Source organism: Sturnus vulgaris, chromosome 14 (genome assembly GCF_052056855.1).
Source record: "Sturnus vulgaris isolate bStuVul1 chromosome 14, bStuVul1.hap1, whole genome shotgun sequence".
NCBI lineage: Eukaryota > Metazoa > Chordata > Aves > Passeriformes > Sturnidae > Sturnus > Sturnus vulgaris.
This window is the reverse complement of record NC_142256.1, coordinates 16462982-16488503: the sequence shown is the minus strand read 5'-3', so window position 1 is coordinate 16488503 and position 25522 is coordinate 16462982. Positions and strand designations below refer to the sequence as shown.

Sequence of the window (25522 nt, the reverse complement as noted above, 5' to 3'; positions counted from 1 at the left end):
ACATTAGTGCTAAACAGAGACATGGAATAGTTATGGAGACCTCAGGGATTTTATGAATCCTTGTATTGCTCAATCCTCGATGTCTTTCTGTAGAGGAATTCTCACTTTCAGGCTGCATAAAAGGTTCCACTTAAAGCTTGTCTTGAATTTTGATCTGGAAATTAAAGGAAAAAGCTCTATTTGCCTTCTGGCACTTTCTCAAGTGCTTGCAGACACCTGTCAGAGCTGCCTCTATTTGATATCATGTCCTTTTCATTGTTGTGTAACTCTACAAAAACTCTGTGCCTTCCCAGAGAAAACCAAGATGCTGGCAGAGTGATAGTCTCCTGGAGTAGGTGGAAGAATGGATGCTTCGTGGGAGGGATCTGTGGTTTTTGTCTTCTGGGGGAAAATACAGAGCAGGTCTCCCTCATGCTGCTTGTGTGCATTTCTTTCATGCAAAGAAATAAGAGCAGCAGTAGCAAACCCAGCCATTTGAAGATAGCATCATAGTCAGAGGCAATTCCAAGAAACTGAGCTCTTGGACAAAGAATGGAACATTTCTGAATGAAGGAGCAAACTGAACTGCAACAACCACGACAAACACCCCCTCAAATTGCTCAAAACTTTAAAGCCTTCAGTGTGAGCCATCCAGAGAGCAGGCTTTCCAGGCTCTTAGACAGTGATGGATACACCAATGCCAAGATCCCAAAGCTGTCAGAGCAGGATGTTGGGACTGTTTAATAATGAGTTTATGCTAAAATCGGATGTGAAAGAAAAATCAAAGTAGAACAAAATAGGACAGTGAACGAAAGGCCGGGCTGCTCCCTGCTCACTCTTGCATTACAACAGGGCCTGGGATCAGCTCCCCAGGTGGGATTGGGCTGAGCTTCTGCCAGTGCATCCTTTGTTTGCACTGGATGTGGTACCACTGGCTCCCAGTGTGCTCCTATAAATATGTATAACCTTATAGCCAAGTCCCTCTGCACTCTCTGCCCTAAACAACTGGAAGAGGAACTTTAGATGCTGTTTAATGGGGAAATGCAGATCTTAAGACCTGTCAAGACACAGTGTGAAGGCTGCATAAGTTGCTAACGAAAGTGCGGGACCAAGACCCCACAAATTCAGTGTTGTTTCTGCTACTGCCATTGGTCTGGGGGGGTCACTGTCCTGCAAACCCACATGAAAAATTGGAAGCAAAGTATGGCTCCGTTGCCAAAACCCTTGGAGATCTCCTGGAGAGAAATGAGATGTCACCACTGTGGCCTTGAGTTGATACAGAACCCAGGGACTAAAAAGGAATGCCTGCATCTAAGGCAGATGCTCTCCTGAGCAGCTCCGGCTAAAAAAGATCAAAGCAATTGCACTTTAAAAGAGTTAAAGAGACAAAAAAGTATTGGGCTGAAAGGCTGGATATGAGAAAAAGGTTCCTCACCAGAGGGTGAGCACTGGAACAGCCTCTGTAAGGAAGTGGTCACAGTACTCAGCCTGCCAGAGCTCAAGAAGTTTGGACAATGCTCTCAGGCACATGATGTGATCCTTGGAGCTGTGCTGTGCAGGACCTGGAGTTGGACTTTAATGTTTGTTTTGGGTCTCTTCCAACTCAAGGTATATTCTAGGATTCTATGACAGGGAATTACTGCCTGTTTGAGGAGGCATTAAGATAACCTGGTTTTGTTACCTGGCTGGCTGCTCTGTGGCTTTTTGCTTCAGGGAAGTATTTGATGTGGTTTGAAATTGCAGATGTAACTAGAGGGGCCAGCATCTATAGAGCCAAGTGCTTACATATCCAGACATTTTGCTGTCAGTTTTCTGTTATTGTTATTGTTACTGTTATTGTTATCCAATCACTAAAGTACTTTGCACGGAGGTGAGAGAAGTCTGAGAGCTTCCTGGCTCACTCCATGGTGGCAGGGCTGATGGTGGCTTTGACGCAGCCTCCGAGGCTCTGGGAGGAGTTCCAGTTGAGGGAGGTCTCTTTTTTCAGCAGAAGTGCTCTCTGATGAAAGGGCTGTTGCCATCTCTACTGGGCAGAGGACATGGAAGAGCTGTGAACCGGCAGTCACTTTATTTGACCTTTTATTTTTCTGACCCGCCGTCTCTTGAAGACCAAACACAAAATGTCACAGAATTCCCTTCTATCAAGCCTGCAGGCAAAGGCTTATCTAAGTCACGTGTGTCTGTATCTTGAGCTGTGCAGCCAAATTTCCATCATTGGCTCTCTAAGCACTACACCTCCCTCAATCCACAACGGTGGGTCTCCAGCCAGGATTACAAAGCATGCAGATCCAAAAGTGGCACTCACCTGAAGCAATAAATAAATTATTTCCAAACTACCTGGCTTGTTAGCAGCAAGGCTTACTCAGCTCTGCTCCCATGGACTGCCTTGTTTCATCTTCTAAATCCTGAGAGGTGCACATTGAAAGCATCCCATGTCCTTAGCTTGCTGCATGTGGAAATTATATTACCAGCAACTACACTCGTCAGCACAGAGCATTAAAAGATCAGGTTAAATAACAACTAGCCTTTGTATCTAAGCCCGGAGCATGTGCTGAATAAATTTGTGCTTGTGATCCACATGGTCAGTCAGGAGTTGTGGCCCCTTCCTGCCCCTTGGCTGTGGCAGCAGGAGCTGGGGCTGGGACTGGGGGACTGCAGCTCACCCTGTCCCAGGAGGATACAGACGTAAGTCACAACTTCATAGTTCTTTGCTGTTCTGCAAATAATCTCTCTGATACACAGGTGTATGACATTTGTTTGCAAATTCGTTTGAATTTGCATCCAAATATTTTATATGAACAAGTCACTGCCTAGTAAGAGAATCAAAAAATGGGAAAAGCTTTAAATTAAAAGTGTAGGAGCTTATCCCATGAGCACTTTCACATATCAAAATAATTAAAGATCACAGCTACTTTTTATATTAATTTATTAGAAAAAAGATACAGTTTAATGTGCAAATATATACACCAAACATGACAATGAAACATGAGGAAGGTGAGGCCCTTCCCTCTAGTAATGACTTGTCCCTTCGTAACAGAGATGACTGTTTAATGCCTCCCTACAGATTAACAGATACAAAAAAAAAAGTATAATGCTTCATTTGCACAAGAAAAAGTTTATTTTTATTTGAAAACAAAAAATATCCTGGCCTTGACATGGCAAATGTCTGCTATTTTGGCGGCTTTTCTTTTTTTTAAACCTGAGCAAGTTTTGTGGAAGAGGGGAACAAAGGGAAGGCATTGCCCTATACTTCATTCTCATCACAGCATCTGATGGTCTTTGAATTACTAAACTTCTGAATCACTGCAAGTGAATACAACTCAAAAATCTACATCTAGGATGTAGTTAGTGACAATGAAGAAAGCAGGTGCTACCACTGGCAAAGTGAGCTGGCTGAAAAGACCTTGCTCCAGTTACATGGCTGCTGGCATTTCTCAGGTTAAGTGCTCATTTCTGCCAGTAAGGAAATTAATGCTGCCTCCTGTCATAAAGGAATTATAAATGTAAAATGTAGTTTAGTCCAAAAAGCAAATGAGTTGTGGACCTGCTATGCCTTGGTCAAATGTGTGGTGATTGAAGGAGAGAGTAAGGCCATATTAAACACATCAGTGGTGAGAACCAGCTGAGGGCCCCAACAATAACCACACAACTCAAACCATTGAGCTTGCTTGTTTTCCATGTCCTCCTGCAAGCAAGCTTGATCCAGACATTTCCAATTGAACTAAAGCTGTTCTGCTTGTTTAGCGCTCTCCCCATTTTTAACAGGGAGCAGGGCTGGAGAAGGCACTACAATACCTGGGCGGGGCAATGCCAATTCCCTCAGCAGAGTTTGCTAAGGGACCTCTCGATGCTCATTTAGGTGCAGGGTGTCTCTCTGCATCAGCTCTCACCACACCACACTTTTGAAAAAAACACATGCAAATAACAGACTCATAGCAAAAAGAGGACACCAACAGGAGTGTGCCTGGCTGGCCCTAGTACCAACACTAACCAAGGGCTCTGGCCTGGGGTATATTTTCAGACATGACACTGTCAAAAGCTGACTCAGTTTTCAGGTTTTCTTTCCTCTTTGGCCAAGGGATTAGGATTTAAGAACAGACTTAACTAAACAGTAACTCCTTTTTGCTCTGTAACGCTCCTCCACTCGCACCTGTTGACTTTATGGGTACTGGCCCACAGTCGTGGCAGTCGTGGCTGCTGCAGCTCCCTTCACACCCAAATCCTTAGTGATGAGGTGACCACTGCAGATTTGGCCTTTGCCATTCTCCCACCATCCTCCTCCTCTTTACCCTCTTTGAAGTATTGTGGAATTTGACTAAAACAAAAGGAAAAAAAAAGCTTTTGAGAAGGACTGCTCTGCTTTTAATTTTTTTCCCCTGGTATTTTTTAATTGCTCCTGCTTCATGTATTGTACTTGCACAAGAATGTATGTCACGGGCCCTGGAGCAGCTGGTAAAAACAGATGTTACGTGAAAAATCAAAATAAATCCTCAAACTTAGCTCTTAGTTAAAAGTGAAAGTTAGAAACCAGTGAGCAGCATTTGATCAAGGTAAGAGTGTTGTGAGGGCAAGAAGAGGACACAGGAAGTTGAAAGGGGCCACTCTGATCTTGCCAAGCTATAAGCTTATGTCCTTTAAGGGAGTAAAAATCCCAATACAGCTCTTTTTTCTCTAAACTTCTGAACGATCTGTTAACCAGGCTTGTTGAAGTTTAAATATTTTTACAGTGAACTAGAATACCAAGTGAGTCAGTTTTCTTCAATAACTTGGTGGTTTTCCACTTCAGAAGATTTTCTGACAGCATGAAAGGAAGCACACCAGTCAAACACGAGTTGATCTGTATGTGATTCTGATCCGCATCAGAGGCTGCCCTGCCATCACTCCACAATCTGGGATCTGCAGTATCTGAACATAAGTTCACTCACCCTTTGTGGAGGTTGTCCCTCTGTAATTTAAAACACTTTTTAGCTGGTCTTCTAACCCCTTCAGTACGTCAGCGCATACCAAGAGCTTTCAGCAACACGTGTTATTTGCACACTTTGAAATTATTTTGAGCAGAAAGGCAAAGGTCTCAGTATCCATGGCCCTTCTATGCTTCCCTCTCTCTGCCACCTCTGTGCAGGTGCAGATCTCCACTGCCTCTCCCCAAATGCCCTGCCCCTGTCACAATATCACTCCCAGGGCATGGGTACTCACAGCTCTGTTAAATCAGTTAGAGGACAAAATAGCTGGGTTTTAACAAGGTAAATTTCACACCAGACAGACAAGATACATATGGAAAAGTTGGAGTTATTTTCAAAATTTTATGAACATCAATTTTCATTTGAGAGCTTTGGTGAGGAGGGGGGAGGAGCAGAGTAGGAGGGAACAGCAGGTCAGCTATCTGCAGGACTAACCCTGGTTTTCCAAGCAGCTCTGCTCCAGGACACTTCATGCTCACAGGCCTGGGTGCCCAGCTTGTCCCAGTCAGTGAAGGCGCTGGTGAACCTTGTTCTTGCAGTGTAACCTAGTGAGATCCTGGTCACCACAGATCCCCAGAGGCTGGGCTAAAGAAACAGTGAGACTTGCAAGCCTCTCAGCACTCTTGAGGTAGGAGGAAAACTTTCTGTTAGCTATGCTGCCTGTCCCACAGGATGTGCAACTCGGCCTCCCAGAGTGCCTGAATGATTGGTGCAGACAGGGTGTAGGGAAGAAGTTGAGCAGGAGCCTCGAAATGCCAGTGGTTTCTGCAAAGACGTTTCTATGACCTCTTTCATAGATCAGAATTTTTAGGATGTCAAGTTACAGCAATGTAACGTGGTAACAACGGGCACATGGAAGGAGGCCAGTGAATTGGCACTATCAGAGAAGAAATCTTTTTAAAGGGTCCTGTCTATCTGTCCATGTTGACAGGATCAGACCTCTTATGGCTATTGGGACTCACCTACAGGAGCAAAACCCGTGAGACCAAATCCAGGGTTACTCAGCATCACTGCCTACTTCCATGAGTCAAGTGGCTGTGTGCCACTGTAAAATAAAGACTGCAGCCAAGTGTTTAAAGTTAAATATCTTATAAACTATACACATATGTCATCCTGAGATAGTGCCTGTAACAAGTCCCAAGGCAGAGAAACTTCCCGAGCCCAGAGGTCATGCTGCATGAATGCAGTGCTGTGCTGTTTTGGCAGGCTCCTGTCCTCTCTCAGAGCATGCTGCACTTCCTAATGCTCTTTTTTATTTTGGGGTGGGTCTAGTGAAACAATCAGATTGACGACTGCTACCAGCAATTCCAATGGCATTTCTTCTGCTGTTCAGATGAAAGCAATCTTGATCCTTTGCCAGTTCTCTCAAGGCTTGCAGAAACAGGCTCACAGCTTCCCTTTCTAATTTTTGGCCAGCCAAAACTGTGTGGCTGCAGCCTCCTACTAGAAGAGCAGCTGTGCTGTGCCAAAGACACTTCCCAAGACAGGGGAGAAAACATCCGTAGGAATCAGACAGAAAAACGACAAGTATGTGCCACAATGGAGGGAAGAAGCTTAATGCAATGACGATCATCCAGAGGGTCAAAGACCATGCATTCCAGTCACATGGGTACATAGTCCTGTTTTGAGTTCTGACAGCATCAGCTCACAGCCAGACTTTTTAAACCCGGGGAAAAATACTTTTCAAAATTCTCTTTGTTTAAGTACTATATATTCAAAAAGTTCTTTTAATTGTTTCAGTATTTAGCCCTTAGTTGATTAGTCACCAAAACCTGTCAGATGCCTGCTGCCATAAAAGCACTCCAAGCAGCTGCAGCATTTGTAGGAATGTCAAAAAATAGCTTTAGCAACTAGGAATTATGCAACAAAAGGAGAAGGCAGGATGAACTAGATTAATAATACTTGTAGTGGATTTGTTAACGTTAAGTGTATGACTTGTTGCAGAATCATGCCAGAAAATGGTACCATGTAGCATACTGGTAAGGGCAGGAAAAAAGTCTAATGCATTACTTTAGTCATCAGTGAACCATTCACCCACTCAATATACTTTTTCCAGCTGAAACCAAAGGTTTCCAGTAAAAATGCCTCTACAGACTGGAAGCATCTTACAACTCTCTCTGCCTTTGAGCTCTACTGTGAGAGCTGCTTCATTAAAATTGTGGTTCCAGTGCAAAAAAACCCTTCCAGATCCCAAATCTTCTTTCTTTACACTTTTGATTGTCTTTCATCTGTCCATTCCTGCTTAGTGTTCTGTAAAGCTTGAGTCTTCTGTTCATCTACCTGGACATAGTCCACTCTCTGTTCCTCAGACAGAAAAGGTTTCTATGGGACAGAGAGGGAAAAAAACAATGTTTTAATTTTCAGGTTGAAAAGGGGTGCTAGTGAAACTTCGCTTGATTTTCTCTTTTCCCTTTGCCTCATTCCTTGATTGCTTCACTTCACCTTGAAGCTCACAGTAACATTAGCTGACAGAAAACCATTGCTTTAGAGCCTGCTTTAGCTGTAATTATCCATCTGTCACCCTGTCACTCAGCCCAGCACAGCAAGGAAGGGAAACAGGCTGTACTGGCTATTTCCATGCAGATAATAATTATCTCCTCATCTGAGTGATCCTGCTGCAGGAATAACCTAAATGATTTTAGATACAGGGACGGTTTAAATAAGAAAGCTTAAGAGTCTTGAGTCTTTTGCATCTGTGAGTATTGGCTGATGGGGAAAATGATACATAGGACATAAAACGATCCAAACTGACAACAGTTCATTGCTTTGCAGTGGTACCTACCCACCACCTGGACAGGTTAGAAGTTCTTTGGAACAAGGAATGTATTTTCTCAGCATTGAAAAGGAAATTGAAATGGATTTGGTGATGCAAAAATAAAGATGCACATTTTGCCAGATTATAAGAGATAGTACAGTTTTACCCCATGAATTTATCATGGCCTGCAAACTTGTTATTGCAAAGAGATTTGGGAAAAACTAGCAGGAAAGGCTTTATGGAGACTTGATGAAAATGAAGGAGCATGCAGAGATCGTGCAAGCATCAACCCGCTTGCCCACGAGCCCTCATGGCTGCACGTCCCAGTGCAGTCTCATATCCTGTGCTGAGCTCGTGGCAGCAGCATCCCTATGAGTCACACTAAGGACACCTTGTCAGCACCCTCATCATGCTTTTATCATATTAATCTTGGGCCTGACACAAATACACCTGTAAACACGACTGGCTTCATCATGGCACTTAGGCACCTAGCAGAATGCAACCCTGAGTCTCAATTTCCTCCCAGCAGACAAAAAGACAGGAGGCTGTGGGGTTTTTCAGATTACTCGTACCTTCTGCACAGGGGATGGGGAAGCAGAATTGAAATCCAGTGCCAAGTAATCAAGGTTAGATTTCCTTGTCCATGGAAAGACACCACTGTATGGAGAGGTGGCCTGTCTGTGTTCCTGTCAGGAAAGAAGAAAAACTTTTAATGTTCTAAAAACATGATCCTAGAAGGAAACAGGATCACAACAGTGAGTTGGGAGATTCGCCTGGCAGAATATGGATGAGAACAGTCAGGGCCCACATAATTTTCTATGCCAAGGGAGCATTTGGTTACTAACAGCAGCATAACACTGATAATTGTGAGATGGCATAAAGAAACTGTGAGATCCTTTTTCTTCTGATAATTCTGGCAAAACAAACAAAACAGGCTGATTTACACTCAATTTTATCAAGAAGGACTTGTGCCCAGCTTCTTAATTTGAGCCCTTGGAAAGCTCAGATTTGCAGTAGTGCCCACTTAAATATTATCATTCAATGAATTTAAAGAAATTGTGAAAATTCAGTTCAAATCTAGAAACTGAAAATTATTCTCATGAAATGACAGATAACCACAAACATATGTCAGGTTTTCCTAGACTAGAAAAATCAAATGGGGAACGGTTACAACTGAAACTGCCCTCTTGAGCAGATTTCACTCTGGTAGAGATGTGGGTTAAAATTTGAAACTATGGTTCATGGAGACTGTGGTCAATTTTGCAATATATTTTTATAGCTATTGGTATTGGGCTTTGGCTATGGAGCAGATCTGTAGATGTTGGCTCAGATGAATGGATTTGAGATCCATTTCCACCTAAAATTCAAAGTAAAACAAGATTCAGGTCTTTTGCAAGATATGGCTAAGGAGTAAATGAAAAAAAGGAAGCCACAAAGCCAGATGTTCTCCTTTCATTGGATGGGAACTGGGGCTATGCCACCAGCCAAAGCAGAAGCAATGAGACTTTAATGGGAGTTCTGTTACTGCACAATATTTGGTGTGTTTCTTTAGGAAGTGCACCACTGGCTTTCTGCTATTTCCTAGGAGATTTTGCAAGGCACACTTTTAAAAGGTGAAAAGATTTCATTTCCTTTGTCTTAATGAGTTCTCATGTAAATATGGCTGATCCCTGTGATTTCTTGGAACTGCTTAGCAACATTTGTGGGTGAACAGCTGAGTTCTGCTGAGCAGGAAAAGGGCTTCCCTTATCTCTCTGTAAATTGGTCCCAGTGTCTCTGGTTTAAAACCATTTCATCATTTGAAAAAAAAAAAAACCAAACCAGAAGGCAGAGGATAAACCTCCTCAACGTTTTTTCTTAGAAAACAAACTTCTGCATTCTCCATCAATGTGACAGAGAAGAATAAAGCAAAGGATGGCTGTGTGAAAATGACATTACCATATGAATGTAACTTTCTTCCTCTTCTCCGGAAACTGAATTGGCAAATATTCTTGCTGAATTAATAACGTCTCTTTCTGGTGAGATAAAGCTCATTCGATTGCTATGAAGAAAAACACAGGAGAGGTTAAGGAAGCATCTTACAGATGCACTGAAATGAAGCCAAAGCCTGACGCAGTCCATAAGGTGAATAAACTCACACTAAGGCTGTGGCCCGTGTGGAGAGGATGTCCAAAGCCACTCCTTAGTTCTAGAAATAGTGTGCTGCATCGCTGACTGATTTTGTTGATTCTTTTCTCTGGGATTTATGAAAGTTTGCTATCTGGTATGGCAGAAAGTGTAAAACGTTGAAGCAATTCTCTATCAAGGGGCATAGAACTATCATTCATTTGGGTAATAACTGGGACAGTTACTTGGCTGTGCAGGTATCCACATTTTGGAGACTGATATGAATTAATCAGCTGCTGGAGGTACATGCAAACAGTTGCACACAGTGTCAACGCCTGCCACCCATGCTGTGGAAATAGCTCTGTCTCAGCCCTTGCACAAGGAAATCTCTCCCATGAACACAACTCTCAGAGGTGCATGGTGAATAAATTACCACAGGCAAGCACAATTGGCTTGGTTAATAGGAAGTCAGATGTCCTCTCTGTACAGCATGAAGAGCATAATTCCTTTTGCTGTATTAGTTTTAGGCATAAATTCTTTTTTATTTTTGTTAGTGTAAAACATGCAAATTCACCCTAAGCTTGTTATCCTTCAGGACTCTGCACTGTGTCAGCACTGATTAACCTCAGTGCTCTGGCAGGGATGCTTGGGAGGCAGGGTATTCCCTAAACGGCAGTGTCAAGGGACTTAACCAGCCTTGGACTGGATGTGAGAGAGGGCTCTGCAACTAGGAAACTGCTCATCTTGTGTTTCTTTTGCCCTTCACATGATAACCTGAAATGGGGGAGTGGAAATGCCCTGTCTGGCACTCATACCAGCAAAACTCTGCATTTTCTGGAGTGCCTGGGATGTGCAGAGGAGGCTGATGGAAATTTCTAGCTTTTGCATGCATTCTTCAGCACAGCAGCTTTTTCTTTCTTTGTGCCAAGACTCCCCCAGCCAGCAAGCTGAAGTCTTCCCCTGCACAAAAGCTCCCTGAAGATGAGTCTTCTGCTGCCCTTGGAGCCCAACAGTGTCATCTGTTCATACTACCTGGACTTTGGGATCAAAAGCATTTATTTTACCAACAACTAATTTCTAGCAACAAAAGGCCATGCCAAAAGTTCAAGTCTGGATTGCTGTGTGGCAGTGCAGAATTCTACACCCAGTCTACAGTTCAGGCACTTCTTTATCAGATCTGGTTCTCCTTTGCTATATTAATTTCCAGGAGCAAAACTGTCTCTATCATAGTTTAGGCATGCCAAGCTTTTAGCCATCATAGCAGCCACACCAGAGTGCAGGCCAGCTCCAGGCTGTTTAAAAGGAACCTTTAAATTATAACACTAAATTCTCTGGAGCTGCCCATTGTGAAAGGGAGCCCTGCTTTTTAGAGACAGCAAAAGCCTGGCAGATACTGAAAGGAACCTTGGGGAACTTTTGTTTGTGGACTTGCCAGGAATCTTTCTTGTGGAATGGGATAAGTTATTTTTAACTCTATTTCATGCTAATGCTCAGAAGATTAGAATGGCAGTTTCTTGTTGACTTACTAAGGCACAGTCCACATCCTGGTCACGGCAGCATGCTCCCGGATTGTGGAGAGGTTCCTCAAGTCCAGAGGAGGTGGTCGTGCTGTAAGTAAATACAAAAGGAACTATGTTTTCAATGAAAAGTATAGACTGTTTAGAAAAATGCAGTTTTGTATTAACAGAAAGAAACTAACAGAGTATTTCACAGAACATAACTAAGACAGAAATCAGTAACAAATGACCTCTTCGGTCAGTACTGGAAAGCAAAGTCCCCCAGTCACTCTAAAATAACAGAATAAACATAGTGGGCATAAAGAGACCAAAAGTCACACAAGATAAATATAAGCTTGCCCCAAATATGCTCTGTATATGCTGCCTTGGAGAGGTTGGTTCAGCCTACAGGTTATAACAGGTTTTGGATTCTGTTCTAAACAAAAAGGTCCTGTACATGGAGATCAGGATCATTCCTCTTACCACTCCATGTACATGTGTCCACCATTCTCAAAACCCTTCAAGAAAGGATATAAGTTTGTTTTTCTTCATGGCAATGGTCTAAATGTCTGTCCCCACTTTACAGTAGCACTGCCTGAACCAATTTCTGAGTAATCCTGTGGCTCTGCAACCTTAAGGGCTTTATTTTAGGCTAGGTTTAGGCAATTTCTCCACTTCAAAGTTGAATTTTGTCCCCAGTATATTCTCTAGAAGTGCAACCCAGATTTTGGACATGCCATGAAAACCAGGAGTGGAAAACTACCATCAGAAAAAGCATCTGCAGAAAATTCCTAATTAAGCTAAGACAGCAATGCCTACCCAACAGAGGTTTAACCGACAGCCAACACATCAAGTTTGAGTACTTGAGTTTGGATGTCCCATTTCTGGCCGGCCAGAAACCTGGTAAGACAGGAGTATGTGTACTTCAGAGTGGCAAGACTCAGTCAGCTGTCTCTCCCAGGCTATGTCCCTTTGGCTGTTTGCAGTCACGGTGGAAAAGCCAGGCATTGTGCTTATGGAGCCACCTGGGCTTTGACTGCAAAAGCAGCCATGGAAGCTCTTCCTCCACTCACCAACCACCCTACAAGCACAGCCTAGGTTACAGTGCTGTAAGTCACTCAAACAGCTTATCAACCCATCCTCCAGAAGAGGAATTGCTTTAAGACATGCCAAGGACACTATCAAAGGAGGTGACCCATGTCCCCACCATTAGAACCCCCAGGCTTTGCACTTTAGGTCTGGGCTCACACTTCCTACGAGGCTTGAGGTCTCGGTTCACTGGGGGGGGCTCCACGTCGGAGGGAAGTTCAGGCAACGGGCTGGTGAGCTTTTCAGTGCTGATGACAGGGAAGGTGAAGGTGGCCGAGCCAGGGCTCATGGGGATGTAGCCATCAGGAGAACAGTCGGAGCCAGGCACAGAGGGAGAGGTGCTGGGGCGCATGGGCACGTAGCTGTCCTCTGTGCTGTCCGCAGCCGTCGAGTACAGCGGCGAGAATCTGCATGGCTGCACAAGCAAAGGAGAAGCAGAAAGGGAAACAGCTCAATTAATGCACAGCCAGCCGCCTCCCAGCTGGGAGCTGCTGTGAGGTGGGAACACACCTGGACTGAGTCCAGGCCAGGATTGTTCTGATGGGGCCTTTCAGAGAGGCACAAGACAGAGCGACAAAACACATAAGTTCAGATGAACACTCCAGCTCTGGAGCAGTCCACTCTGAGATTCGCAAGTCACTGGTGGAAACTAGAACCAAACTGATTGGTGACTTTATTGGTTAAATCCTCCAGCTTCGGTGATGCTGTACTTGCCTCTCACAGCAGTAATTCTCACCTATAAAATGTGGGAGGATCCTGAATACAAAAAAGTCTGAAAGGAGAACACCTGATGAGCTAGACTTTGGCAAATGTGGAAGCTGAGAAAGCTGACACAGATCTACAACTCAGTTCTGATCGCTGAGAATTAGTATTAGAAAAATCACTTCATGCAGGTTAGTGCCAGCTGAGTGATGAGAGGGAACAATTACAATCCTTGGAAGCTTTCAAAAAGGAGAAAAATATAACTTGCCCACCACCACCAAAGGCTGTCCCACAGAAGATAACATTCAGTACCAGGCAGAAGACTGCCTATGTGGTGTGAGATAGTGTTGCTTAGAACCGTGTCTGTCAAAGGCTGAGGCAGGAAGCTGTGGACTGATAGAGCCTTCAATCACAGACACTTTGAGAGCAGACATTTTACAATGTCCTAAAGAAGAGATATCCCTCAGGACCACGAAGTGATAGGCTTCTTCAGACCCTTTTTCCAGGGAATAAGCCATTTGCTCTGGCTGAGCTCTTGGTCAACAGTTTAATTCTCGAGACTGCTGATAACCTTTTTCATAACAGACTCAGCTTCATCTTCTTTAAAAACAGGGTGCTCAGTATTGAGACCTCAACCTCCCTCTTCTCTCAAAGGCTGCCTGAGGCCACAAAGCAGCCAGCACAGAAGTTGTCCAAAGCCAGGCAATTTTTCAATTTCTAAAATTCTTCTGCTGAACAGAGGAGAATATCAGGGTGTAAAATGATTCACTCTGAAGTTTATGTGCCAATATTTTAAATTTGTGCAAACAGAGTACTTACCAAATTCAAGCTAAGCCTCTTGTCTCGACTTCTTAGGGAACTGCCTTCCATGTCTGCTGCAAGGGAAAAAAAGTGATTAAAAATGGGATAAGGCAGTGCAACCTTACAGAGATAATTCTGGAGTAAAACATATAGCTCTAAAATAGGGTTTTATAATGATTCTGTAACTCCTAAATGAGGAAATACAATGACACATAATACCAGATCTAACTCAGCAGCACTTCAAGAGCAATTACATCTATTTTAAGTATGATAAAACCAAGGGACCTGTTCACGTATAATGCAGCTGTAACTTTTGCTTCCTGTAACACTAGCAATTGGGGAAAAAAGACTGTTGTGGGAGCAAGCAAGCAAGAATTTAAATGCAGCTCCTTCTCTAGTTGTTCTCTGTTTGCCTATCTGTCAAACTGCAGAAATTACATGAAAAGGGGCGATTATAGATAATATTATTTCTTGGAAATTTATTTAGAAGCCTTTTAAGATGCCAGCAAAGTACTCGTCATTGTACAGAAGGTGGTGCATGGGAGAACTTAATGGTAGGAGAAAAATTCTTTGCTTTGTCATCCAGAAGGGCTGATGTGGTGCAAGTGGCTCAAGGGGATGGAGCATGAACAGCTGGAGACAATCACAAGTCTCCATGTCTCCTTGTGCTGGTGGGCCTTTGTCTTGGTATAAGTCAATTTTATTTTCCAAGGAAAACCCAAAAATGGCTAGAATCCAGCATTCAGCACATAGAAGATCAGCTGTGAGAGATGCTTACAACCACCATCCTTTTCTAAAAGGGGATTTTCTGTGCAAAAAATGGCTTTTCTGTGGGAATGCCTTAAATCCCTGCAGCCATGTTTATCTATTTCCCACTCTTATGGTGGAGATGTCAGTACTGCAATTGGGGGCATTTTTGGAGGTATCAGCAAAAATGGCTAAACAACAGCAAAGCAATTCTGTTAGTGCAGATACATATTTGGATAGACACAGTCACTGTCCTGGGATAGCTACATTTATTTCTTATGGCAAAAAGACATTGAGGCATGAGGCTGTGGCAGATGCCAGGATAGAGGTATCTTACAGCTCATCTTCCTTCATGGCACTTCCACCAGCTCATGCTGCTTTTGCCCTGGGCTAATTACATCTGTGCACCTTTTGCAGGTTAGCAAGGGCAAAACATTAAGTCTATAACTTGAATGCAGTCGCTGGGGAAGCTGGTGAGGAACTGCTGCTTTCTCCCTGTTTATTTTTCTGATCTTTCCTGTTAAACACATTTTAATTCAGAGTTTAACCCTTCAAATGGTTTCAGCTACACTTAGGGTAGGAAAAAGTAGCAACACTTATTAATTCATTGCTGCCCCCATCAGGCAGACACAACCCTGCAGCACAACATGACATTTGGCCACTTAATCATCTTAGAGACATTTTGGTGTAAATTGGGTTGGAGGATCATAAACCTGCTGCATTGAAGCCACACATGTGCAGAAGCAAGAGCAGCACCTCTCAGGGAACAATCAAATGTAGCTGATAATTAAGAATGCCAATTCCACTGATGGGTGTTTCTCCAAAAACCTTCTGTACACTGTCTGTACACTGATAAATAGTCTGAGCAGAGATCTCCTTGCTTTAGCTTCTGCTTTAAGAGCAAGATCTAACAGCACCACACACGGTCTGGTCATTCAAACTGTAAGAGTCGAAAGGATGCTTACCCTTAAAAACCTACACTTTTTTCTTCATAAAAAATGAAGGTTTTCACATCACTACAATATACTTGATGATTTCCAGCCAGTTTTTCCAGCTGCCTCCCTCTGCTCTGTGGCTCCATGTAATACAGGTTTCTCATACTGCATATGCTGCTTTTTGACACCATGATGTTCTGGGTTTTGACTGTTGCTCTTATTTGTGATGATGGTGTTTCAGGAGCAAGTGGAAAAGCCAGCTCAGCTCAGAGTAGAATTTGCTTTGCAGCCTTGCCTTGCTCTGCAGCAGCAGGTTTTCAGACTTCCCTGACAGAAGTGCAAGGACAGAGTGGAATTTGTTCAAGGACATGCAGAGCCCCTGGTTCAACCAGGATTACATCCCATCCCCTGTGGGAAGTCAGTGTCTCTCTGACTTCCTGGTCTTTAAGCTGTGAAAAACACACTGCTCTCATACAACAGACTAGGTGTAGCAAAGCACCACAGCTCCAGAGGCAATTCCCACATGCAAGTCCACACTTTGACCTGTATAAAGAGTTTGGCATTGCCCAATTCGATGACTGACTTCTCATTTTGGTTTTTCTACGGCCTTCTCTTCCGAAGAGGGAGGGGGGAAATTAACAAGGCATAAGGCACCCTGGAAGAATCAGAGTCAAATTGCTGCCCATCTGTACACATACTGAGAGGCTTCTACACAGCAGGAGCTGAACCAAAGGGGCAGGCCTGAATCCTGTTTGCTAATTCATTTGAAAGCAGCATTTTGTGTTACACTGGGTAGTGTAAGATTTCAGAGGGGAGGATAGAGAAGCACAACAGGAAGTCAAAACCGCTCTGTATGTGTGGGCAGCTCCACCCCTCCCATTGGTGCTGCTTTCCTGGCTCTTGGAAATGCACTCACCTTTCCAGTTCCTCACGTTGTCCAAGCTGGACAAGGAGATCCTTCTGGGAACCAGAGCAACCTGAGCCTGGTAGATCCCTGCATGCCCATTCTGGAGGGCCATGTCATCTCCTCTCCTGTCTGAAAAGTGGGTTGGCTTGGGCGGCCGTGGTGGGGGAGTGTTGGACAGCACATCCAGCTGCGTTACACCATAGGGCAGTGAGTTTTGGCTCTTGTCAATCTGAAACGTTGGTGTTAGCGGTGTCCCCAGCAGTGGAGAAGAGGAGGAAAAGTCACTGGATGGCCTACCAATGTCTATGTTCCTGGAGACAATGCTGGGATTTGCCACTGGGGCTCCAACCTGGTGCACAGTGCCAGCACTGGTTGGCTGTACAAGGTACAAGGAGGGCTGGGATTGCAATGAGTCAACAAAAACCTCATCTGATGATGTTTGCTCCAGAGATCTGTCTGAATTTGACCAGCTGTCACACCTGCAAGGAGACAGAGGTCAGGACCTGCGCTTTCCTTTTCTCCTGGCTGTAAGAACATAGAAAACAAAAAACCCCAACCACACAGTTTGGGACAAGATCTGTCCCTTCCCTCTGAGCTGGACCAAAGGTTGGGGAACTTTGTGGAGCACCTTAAGCAACAGCAGGTGTCTGAAGGGAGGCTGTGTGTCAGATCCTCAGCCACCCACTTTGGAATGGGACAGGACCAACATATGATGCTCAACCACTGATCTGTGCTATGAAAAGCACCCTGTAAATTGGATTTGGCTGGTGATCCCCGGTTGTGTTTGGGAGCCAGCACTGAGTGGCAGGGCTCCCTGGAACTATGTGCCCCAGTTTCATGCCTGGACAGGCAGAGCGGAGCTCCAGCCTGACACATCTGGCAGACCCGAGACTCACCTGTTGTGGTTGAGCTTGCCCGACTCACAGTTGGATAGGAAGAGGTAGTCAGGGAGGAAGACTGACTCGGACTCGCTGGGGGTCTCCTCTGTGGCAGCATCAGCAGTGTGGTTGACTGAGAAGGAAGGGTCAGCGATGTGGGAGGCGTGGGTGGAGGCAGCCGGTGAGGGCTGAGGGGATGAGGTCGTGTGAGACAGGCTCTCCACAGAACCTGCAATGGATGGCACGGCTGAGGAACGGCTCTCACCCCCTGACTGTCCTGGCTGTCACCACCTTGCTTTTGCACCAGGGATGTCTTACACCAGAGCAGCAGTGAATCAAGGCAAACACTGGTTCTGGGTAGAGAGGAGCCTGATTTTGCTCCTCCTGCCCAGGCTGTCAAAGTCTTCCAGGCTACAGGAAGTGCAGACCCCTTGCTCTGCGGTCCCCCTCTCCTGCAGGGCAGAGGCATCCCTCCTGCAGCCAGCAATGAAGAACAGACTCTGCTGAAGAAAGAGCTGGTTTTTTTTTTAGTATCTAATGCAAATAATTAATTATTCATCTCCAAAACGTCAAATTAATGGCGACAAGGAAAGGAATTGATTTCTTGCCACTTTCTAGATCTCAGTAGGCAAAACAGCTTTCCAGCTTGTGGAGTAGCCAGACAAGCTCTGAACTTGTCTGCAAGCTTTTTATGCCTCTCGAGGCTGGACAAAACCACAAGAGCAGTGCTGTGGCTGTTACTGCCCAGCTGGAGGCTTTCTGCTGAGAAAAGTGACACTACTTTTCTGGAGGCCACAAGGCATGGGGAGCCTGAGCTCAGTGACACCTTCTCTGGGCATAACACTTCAATGTCCCCAACCCAGAGTGGGATGGCAGTGGGACAGGAGGGGATCTGGACTGCAGGCAGTGGGGCTGCCCCAGAGTTGGCTGCCTGCTCACACCACAAGGCCACCCTTCAGTAGCAGCGTGTGGCTGAGACACTCAGACCCATCTGGCCTGAGCACTGCCAGGCAGCAGACAAGTCTGGTTCTATTCCTCTCCCAACCTCTCTCCCTGCTAGAGAGCTAGGACAGAAGAGAAGAAGGAGTGATGGATGAGCCACACAGAGTCAAGCAAAACAAAGCTTCTGGGGCATTTCAACTCAAAAAAATCAAGTGCTAGCCAGATCTCCCACAATGGGTAGCTGTGGAGTGGGAAGGATGTCTTTACAGAACAGCTCTCCAAAAACATCTGCTCCTGGCAGCAAGCTCAAACAGTGGCACCAAGAGCACAAGTCCTCAGTCAGGGAATATGATTTTTCTAATGAAATTTCAGGTTGCTGCATGGCAGTTCCTTCACCAGATCTGTGTGCGGATGGGGCAGTGCTCACTGGGTCCCTGACACCTGCAAGACTTAGCAGTGGATGCCCATCTCTCTGGCTCAGACACTGCCTGAATCAAAGTTGCAAAACTCTTCTCCAAAATGAAAAACCCCACAGCAAAAACAAACTCAAGAAACCAGCAACTGCTGATAAACCCACACTGAGAATTAACAGGTCTTCAAAGTGCAGCAGAATGGCAGATTTCTCTAATGCTGATATCCAGAACTTGACGGAAGTGCTGGAAACCAGCCCCTGACCTCTGCATGCATCCTGTGGCCCAGATCCTGCACTGTGTGATGAGGTCCTGAGACCCTCCAGCAGGTCCAGTCTAGTCCAACCTCAACAGAGCCACAAGGCTTGGCACTGTATCAGGTTGTTGTAGTCACCTCTCAACCCTGGGAGGTGCTGTGTATATGTACAAACAGACCAGGAGGGATGAAAAGGGCTGCCGAAACTTGAGTGGATAGACAGCAACATCACTAAACACAAACTTTCAGGCACATGGTGCAATTCTTGGGGCCACCCTGTACAGGGCCAGGAGTTCGGCTTGATGATCCTTGCAGGTCCCTTCCAACTGAGGATAGTCTATGATTCTCGTGATCCAGGGTCCCATGTCAGCCAGAGCAGGCTTCAGCCCTCATCTTTCTGATAGCAGCAGAATAATAAAACAGCTGATCTTCCCCTCCCCTCACTATCCTTTATCTCATCCCTTTCAACCTGGGAGGGAGCTGCCTCTTTCCTTCCCATCTACCAGTATTGACTCCCTGCTGCTTCCTCCAGTTGGCTTCAGAGATCTTGGCTGTGGTTGACCTCAGACCAGCAAAGCATATAAGAACATGCTTAAATTCAAATGTAAGCAAAGGATTTGCTTTAATTTTGAACTGGTGCTTATAGCAGCAGGGTTTTATCAGTGATCATCTGGAAGGAAAGGCTTTTACAGGGTGTCACATTTACAAAGTAGAGCTGAGGGCTGCAGCCTTCCCATCTGAAAAGTAACTTTTGTTCATCATGTTCATCATCAGACAGTAATTCTGCTTTTAAATCTTGGACTCTAAGAGCTGTCTTGCAAGTTGACAATGATCAAATATATACTGGGCTAACTCCCTAGGGATCTCAGAAAAACACTTCACCATCTGACTACATAAAAAAAAAACTCCAACAAACCAACAACTAAAACTGCCACAATATATAAGAAAGAAATTAATGACATTCTGGGTTATTAACACAGAGAACAAACAGGCCTGAACTCCATCTGGTACTCACAGGGTTTAGCCATGGATTATCCCATCAGGAAAGGCTATGTGCTGCAGACCACATGGCAACGGCTGTGAGCAGGAGGGAGGGATGGGGACAGTGCAGACTTGCCCTTTTCTGACCTTCAGGGGCTCAGGGACCTGCAGCCAGCTCCTCACAGACTGTTCCTGTCCCTGCCAGCTCTGCTGGTAACAAAATCACGTGCATTAAATTTACCACAACAGCAGCTGGGCGGAATAAATTATGCATGGCTACTTTCAACAGTGAGAAGGCAAAGAATAGGTTTGGTGCCTGCCTCCCCTTTGCCAGAGAGACAGCAGAAGGCTTGAGTTGCCAAAATAACTCCTTTGGTGGGTACTAACACAAAACATTTCTGCCCTGCAATTATGGAGAAAGTCACCACAGAGGCTGCACAGCATCTTCCACAGTGACTTCTCCCATCAATTAAGGGCCATTGCTTGGAGAAACAAAGGGTTTTCCCCTTCTGCTACAGACGCCAGCCCCCTCCCCAAGAATTGTTATGGTACAACAGCAGCGCAGGGACATGGTGGAATAGGGGTGTTCTTCTCACATCAACCACCCCTGAAGGTGCATTGACATACCAAGGAGGTAGAAATAATGACAGTAAGGCTTCCTAATGAAACTGGTTAAATAACCTTCCCACTAGTTTCTCCAGTGAAAAGCTGTTACATTGGACTGTGTCGATTAGTCACGGCTTCAATTTGCACATGGGATAAACTGTGTCCCTGATGTCCCACAGCCATTTCATCCCCTCCCCTGCTCCAGACACTTGAGCCAAGCATCCTCTCAATCCCCTGTAGGTCTGTGAGTCCCATGGGGCTGGGGAACGATGGCTCTATTGGGAGATTTCACCAAAGATGGAAGCAGGATTTTGCTTAGATAGGTTAGGAAAACCAGGAACAAGGCCTCTTCCTCTCTCCTCCAGCTGAGTCCCCAAAGGTGCCAGCTCCCCTGTCATTTCCAGCACAGCCAGCGTCACTTTCTCGTGGCAGCAGTGTCTGAGTGCTGCTGGCAAATCCTTCCTGGCAGCCGCCCTCCCAGGTGCTTCCTGACATCTGCCTGGAGCTGCCATGTCATCTCTGCCTCTCAGCTGTCCTCTTTCTTGTTGGCTACAGAGCTGTGCTCACAGGAGCCATGGCTTTCATAACTTTGCTCCTCATCTGGCTGCCAGCACCTCTGGTGTGGGGACCTGGATGTCCATCCAGCTTCTTTGCTGCTGGAAGGGACTAACTGGGAACCACAGGACAGTGCTTAAAGCTAAGTCACTGCATAAACCTGTGGCTACACTTTTGGCACTAAGCAGAGAAAGCAGCAGATTGTCTTTGGCATCAGTCACAGCAAATTTTCAGTGATGCACAGATTAAGAGTGATATGATTCATAGCAAGGACTAGTATTTTTTTAAAACAGTAGCATTCAAGTTTAAAAAGTATGTGGCATTTAATAGGGCTTTTCTCTTCAAATGTTAGTTTTTAAGGGTAATTTGTTTAAACCTACAGGCCCTTGGAGAATTTAGGAGATCCTGAAAAGCTGAAGCAATTAGCAACAGTTTGAAATGTGATGTGCAACTTCTGGAGCTATGCAGTTTTAAATCAGAGGATCTGGATGTGCTTGGCAGCCTGACCTGGACACACCCCAGACCTGAGCTCATTGGCAGGAGCTGCAGGATAAATGGAAGCTCTTAGGAGCTATTTGGCATTAGAGACACAGTAAGTGCATGTCTGGAGGATTAGCTCACACCACCCTTGATGAGTGCTACAAGTTCAGGTGCCAGACTTGGTACTGAACCAAGGCAAGTGATCAGCACTGCTGAACTTCTTGGGTGGTAATATCCACCTTGGAAAGCTGGAGTGTCAGCTTTCCCAACTGCTGCTGCAAGAGCTGTCATTTCTCATCCATCACTGCCCACACAGGCGATCTTTGCTGGGAGAGAAACCCCAACGTGCAATACTCTAAGTATTGTCCATATGCAAGTCTTAAAAGCAATAGTGCCCTGCACCAGCAAAACAGAGAAGGCATTTCCCAGTATAAATGCATCAGATATAAATGCCACAGATCACATCCCCTGTGAACATCCTCACACAGTGCCAGGAGAAGGCTGCCTACATGTTTGAGAGATGAAAATTATTTTTCTCTTTTGCATAGAATAGTTTACCTTAATTTCAGAGTAATTGGTAAAACTATATCTAAAATAATCCTGCACCAGAAATAACAACCCAAGAGCAACTACTCAGTGTCAACAAAGGCAGAACAGCAGGAAGGTGGTTGCTGAATAGCCCTAATGCCATCCAAGCTCCAAAGGGCAGTAGACTCCAATCCCTACCAGCCCGACTTTGAAATTTGTATTCATGGGCAGCTTGTACTGACACAATCTGTCAGCAAGTTTTCATGGTAGTTTCTGAAGTGAATGGGAAAAGAACAGACATCACATTGGTAACAGGATCACTGCAGTGTTCTCGCCACTCCCATTTCCCTCAGAAGACACTACTCAAAAGGCAGCTAAGTAATGCCAGGAACCATGATAGATTAAAATAAAACCTTTCCCATGGCCTTTTGTTTCCTATCAAGTTTCTTGGTAATGGTGCGGCCATGCAGCACTTGCAGACACCAGCAGCACAAAGACCATGGAAGGATAAACTGTGTGGCCACACTACCATACTCCCAAACACAGTACTGCCCTGGGGCTCATGCCCCTCCATTCGCCCCCCTTTTCTACTCTTGCACTGCCTTTTTATCACATTGAAAGGCTTCATTCTGACTCACTTCCTCTGAAACTCTCAAATTGCTGCTGTATCTGCCACTTGGAATTGTCAAGGGAAAGACAGATTGCCATTATAATTTAAAAGGTAAGTTAATGATGGTACAGGTCCCCACTTTAATTACTAGCTACATCCATCTTGGAGTGGTTAATTCTTGGCAGATTTTCAAGAAATTCACTCTATGGAGTATATACAGGTGTAGGGCCTGGCAAAAGAGCTGCCTTTATGCTTCACTGGCAGGACTCTCTCTTATCCTCTGCCTTTTCTTTAATTTCTCTTATTAACAGACTAAGGCAGCTTATTATTTCTGTCACTGATCTATGTACACACATATACACCCAAGTCTGTGCACATTCCACATCCAGCAAAGCCTGAGAAAATGGGAGTTATACAGGATGCTTTCCTGGAGCAGGTGCATTATATTAAAGTTTAACTAAATAAATAGAGGACATGTAACGAAATAAATGGCCCCAGAAGATAATAGTCAGCTTTTCACATAAACAACACCTTTTCTTAACGACCTGCTGTTTGCTCCAGCAGGAATTGCTTCATCAAAGTGAGATCAAGCAGCCAATGAGTATTTCCTCCCAGCAGCAGTGAGGTCCCTGAGAACTTTCAGATCAGGGTTTAGTATCATCTCAGTGCTGTATGGAGATACAGGAACAACAGTCCTCTTCTACCTGCCCAGCCCAGCCTGACAGCAAGGTCCATACCTCCTGTCACCCCTGGGCATTCTCCCAGCATCCAAGATGAGCATGATCCTACCTCTGCCATCTTCTAGATGTCCAAAGTTACAGATCTGGCTGATATTGTGCACCCAGATCTGCATCTCCTCCTCAGTCTTGGCTACCAGGTAGAAGGTGCGGTAGGTGGTTCTCACAATGAACACAAAGTTGTTCTGAAATTCCTTCTTGATGAAATTAGGTCCTGAGTGCTTCAGCACTTCACATTCATTGAGGTCTATGATGCGGATGGGCTTTTTGGAGTGGTTATTCCTGTAGTATTCCAGCACGTCCGGGTTCCCACTCATGCGGCCCCTGCGCAGCACGAACCAGCGCTTCCGCCAGGCCTGCAAGGGGCACAAACAAAGCTTTTAGTGCCAACACCTACCACAGCAACAGCCCACACACAGAATCATCAGGGTTTGAAAACACCCCTCAGCTCACTGAATCCAGTCATCAACCCAGCATTGCCAACCCATCACTAAACCATGTCCCTAAACACCGTAGCTGCATGTTTTTTCAAGAATTCCAGGAATAGTGAATCCACCAATTCCCTGGGCAGCCTGTTCCAATGCTTAGCCACCCTTTCAGTGAAGACATTTTTCCTAACATCCAAAGTAAACTTCCCCTGAAGCAATCTGAGGCTGTTTCCTCTTGTCCTGTTGCTTATTACCTGGGAGAAGAGCCCAACCCCCACCTGGCCACAACCTTATTTCAGGTAGTTCTAGAGTAATAAGGTCCTCCCTCAGGCCTCTCCAGGCTGAAAAACCCGGCTTCCTTTAGCTGCTTCTCATGGGACTTGTGCTCCATGCTTATTTTCTTTAAGGTTATATAGTTGTTTTGAAAAGCTAGCCAAATTGTGATTTTTATTTCATGCATTTGCTATCAACTTGCATTGGAGATTGGAAAACAGGCACAGAGTTGCCCCTGGGAGGTCAAGATGAACATTCTCCTTTCCCCTCACCCTGCCAACGTGATGCAATCAAAATGATCCAATATATCACCACCTCATCCATAGAAGAGAGAACACATTTTCCTTTGTAAAACAAAAACACCAAGAACTGCACATACCTAGAAACAAGTGCCTTTTGCCCAGCAAAGCCTAGGGCTTCAGATACCCTGTGCAGCTTCCCTCCTATAGTTTTCAGTGCTATTACAAGGCTGCTAATGAGCTGCCAGTTACTTCTGAAAGCCTAGAACAAAGCTTAAGGGAGTTGTAGTGCTAAAAATTAAACAGAACACTTCAGCATCTTACAAAAGGACAATTATTTACACGGGCACTGTCAACCTAAAATAAACCTGGCCAGCACTGATGCTTTCTGACCCTTGTGACTGAAGGTACAGGTCCCATAGAGCCTTAAATGAAGTCCTGGCAGCATCACTCTATAAAGCCACATCCCTGTTTCTGGGCACAAAAAAATATACTTTCCCTTTTTTCCCCAGCAGCTGTTTTTGTTCATCAACAGTATAAGCGCCTCTGTGTTGGTTATATTTGTCACCAACACCTACTCTGAGGACCAGAAGAAATCAATCCTGATCTTTGTCCCACAGAGAAAAGCCAAAATAAGACATTAAGACCTTCACCCTTGCCAAACTCCATAAAACTGTTGGATACATCATGCCCAAACCAGCCAGGCCAGGGAGCAGCCAAAGCTAAGGCTGCAGCTGCCTCAGGTCCGATGGAAAAGGTGCAGGTGCTCACATACTGCCCAGAGACCTCCAACACCTGCCCAGACACTGGCTGCTTTACCTACCTTCATTTGAGTTAAAAGTTAATTGAAAGAAACATCTGAACAACCATTACTACAACTTCCCTACCTGAATCTTACCCAAGAACTCTTTGCAAAAGGACTTTGTCACAATGATGTAAATTTGGGTGGTAGCTTGCTTTTGAGTTGAAAATCACACTTATTTTGCAAAGAGTGGATCTGTCAGTTTAAAGACAGGCAACTATTCAATTTTAAGACAAAATAACTGAGTGCAGGCTGCTTTCAATAAGATGTAAGAGTCCTTACTGGCACAGTTTAAGATAATCTAGGCACTACATATTTT

At 44.9% G+C, this 25522-nt stretch overlaps 1 protein-coding gene across 7 annotated transcripts in view; it reads right to left on the bottom strand.

Annotated features, from left to right (window-relative positions):
- GAB3 (GRB2 associated binding protein 3) overlaps window positions 1–25522 on the bottom strand; it is an 84910-nt gene that overhangs the window by 15274 nt on the left and 44114 nt on the right. For 2 of the 7 annotated variants that reach the window (XR_015806790.1, XM_088173265.1), the window contains exons 2-9: window positions 23514–23817; window positions 17375–17585; window positions 16488–16957; window positions 13908–13963; window positions 12546–12801; window positions 11328–11409; window positions 9634–9736; window positions 8268–8381 (exon numbers count right to left, since the gene is read on the bottom strand). Coding sequence is in view for 6 of the 7 variants with exons in the window: in XM_088173265.1 (XP_088029391.1) it covers window positions 8268–8381; window positions 9634–9736; window positions 11328–11409; window positions 12546–12801; window positions 13908–13963; window positions 16488–16957; window positions 17375–17585; window positions 23514–23817 (1596 nt within the window). In the remaining variant the exon portion in view is untranslated. Of the gene's footprint in view, window positions 1–2888; window positions 7263–8267; window positions 8382–9633; window positions 9737–11327; window positions 11410–12545; window positions 12802–13907; window positions 13964–16487; window positions 16958–17374; window positions 17586–19979; window positions 20136–23513; window positions 23818–25522 lie in introns of those variants that run through there. The other 5 variants (XM_088173268.1, XM_014886543.2, XM_014886539.2 and 2 more) reach the window with 5 other exon arrangements.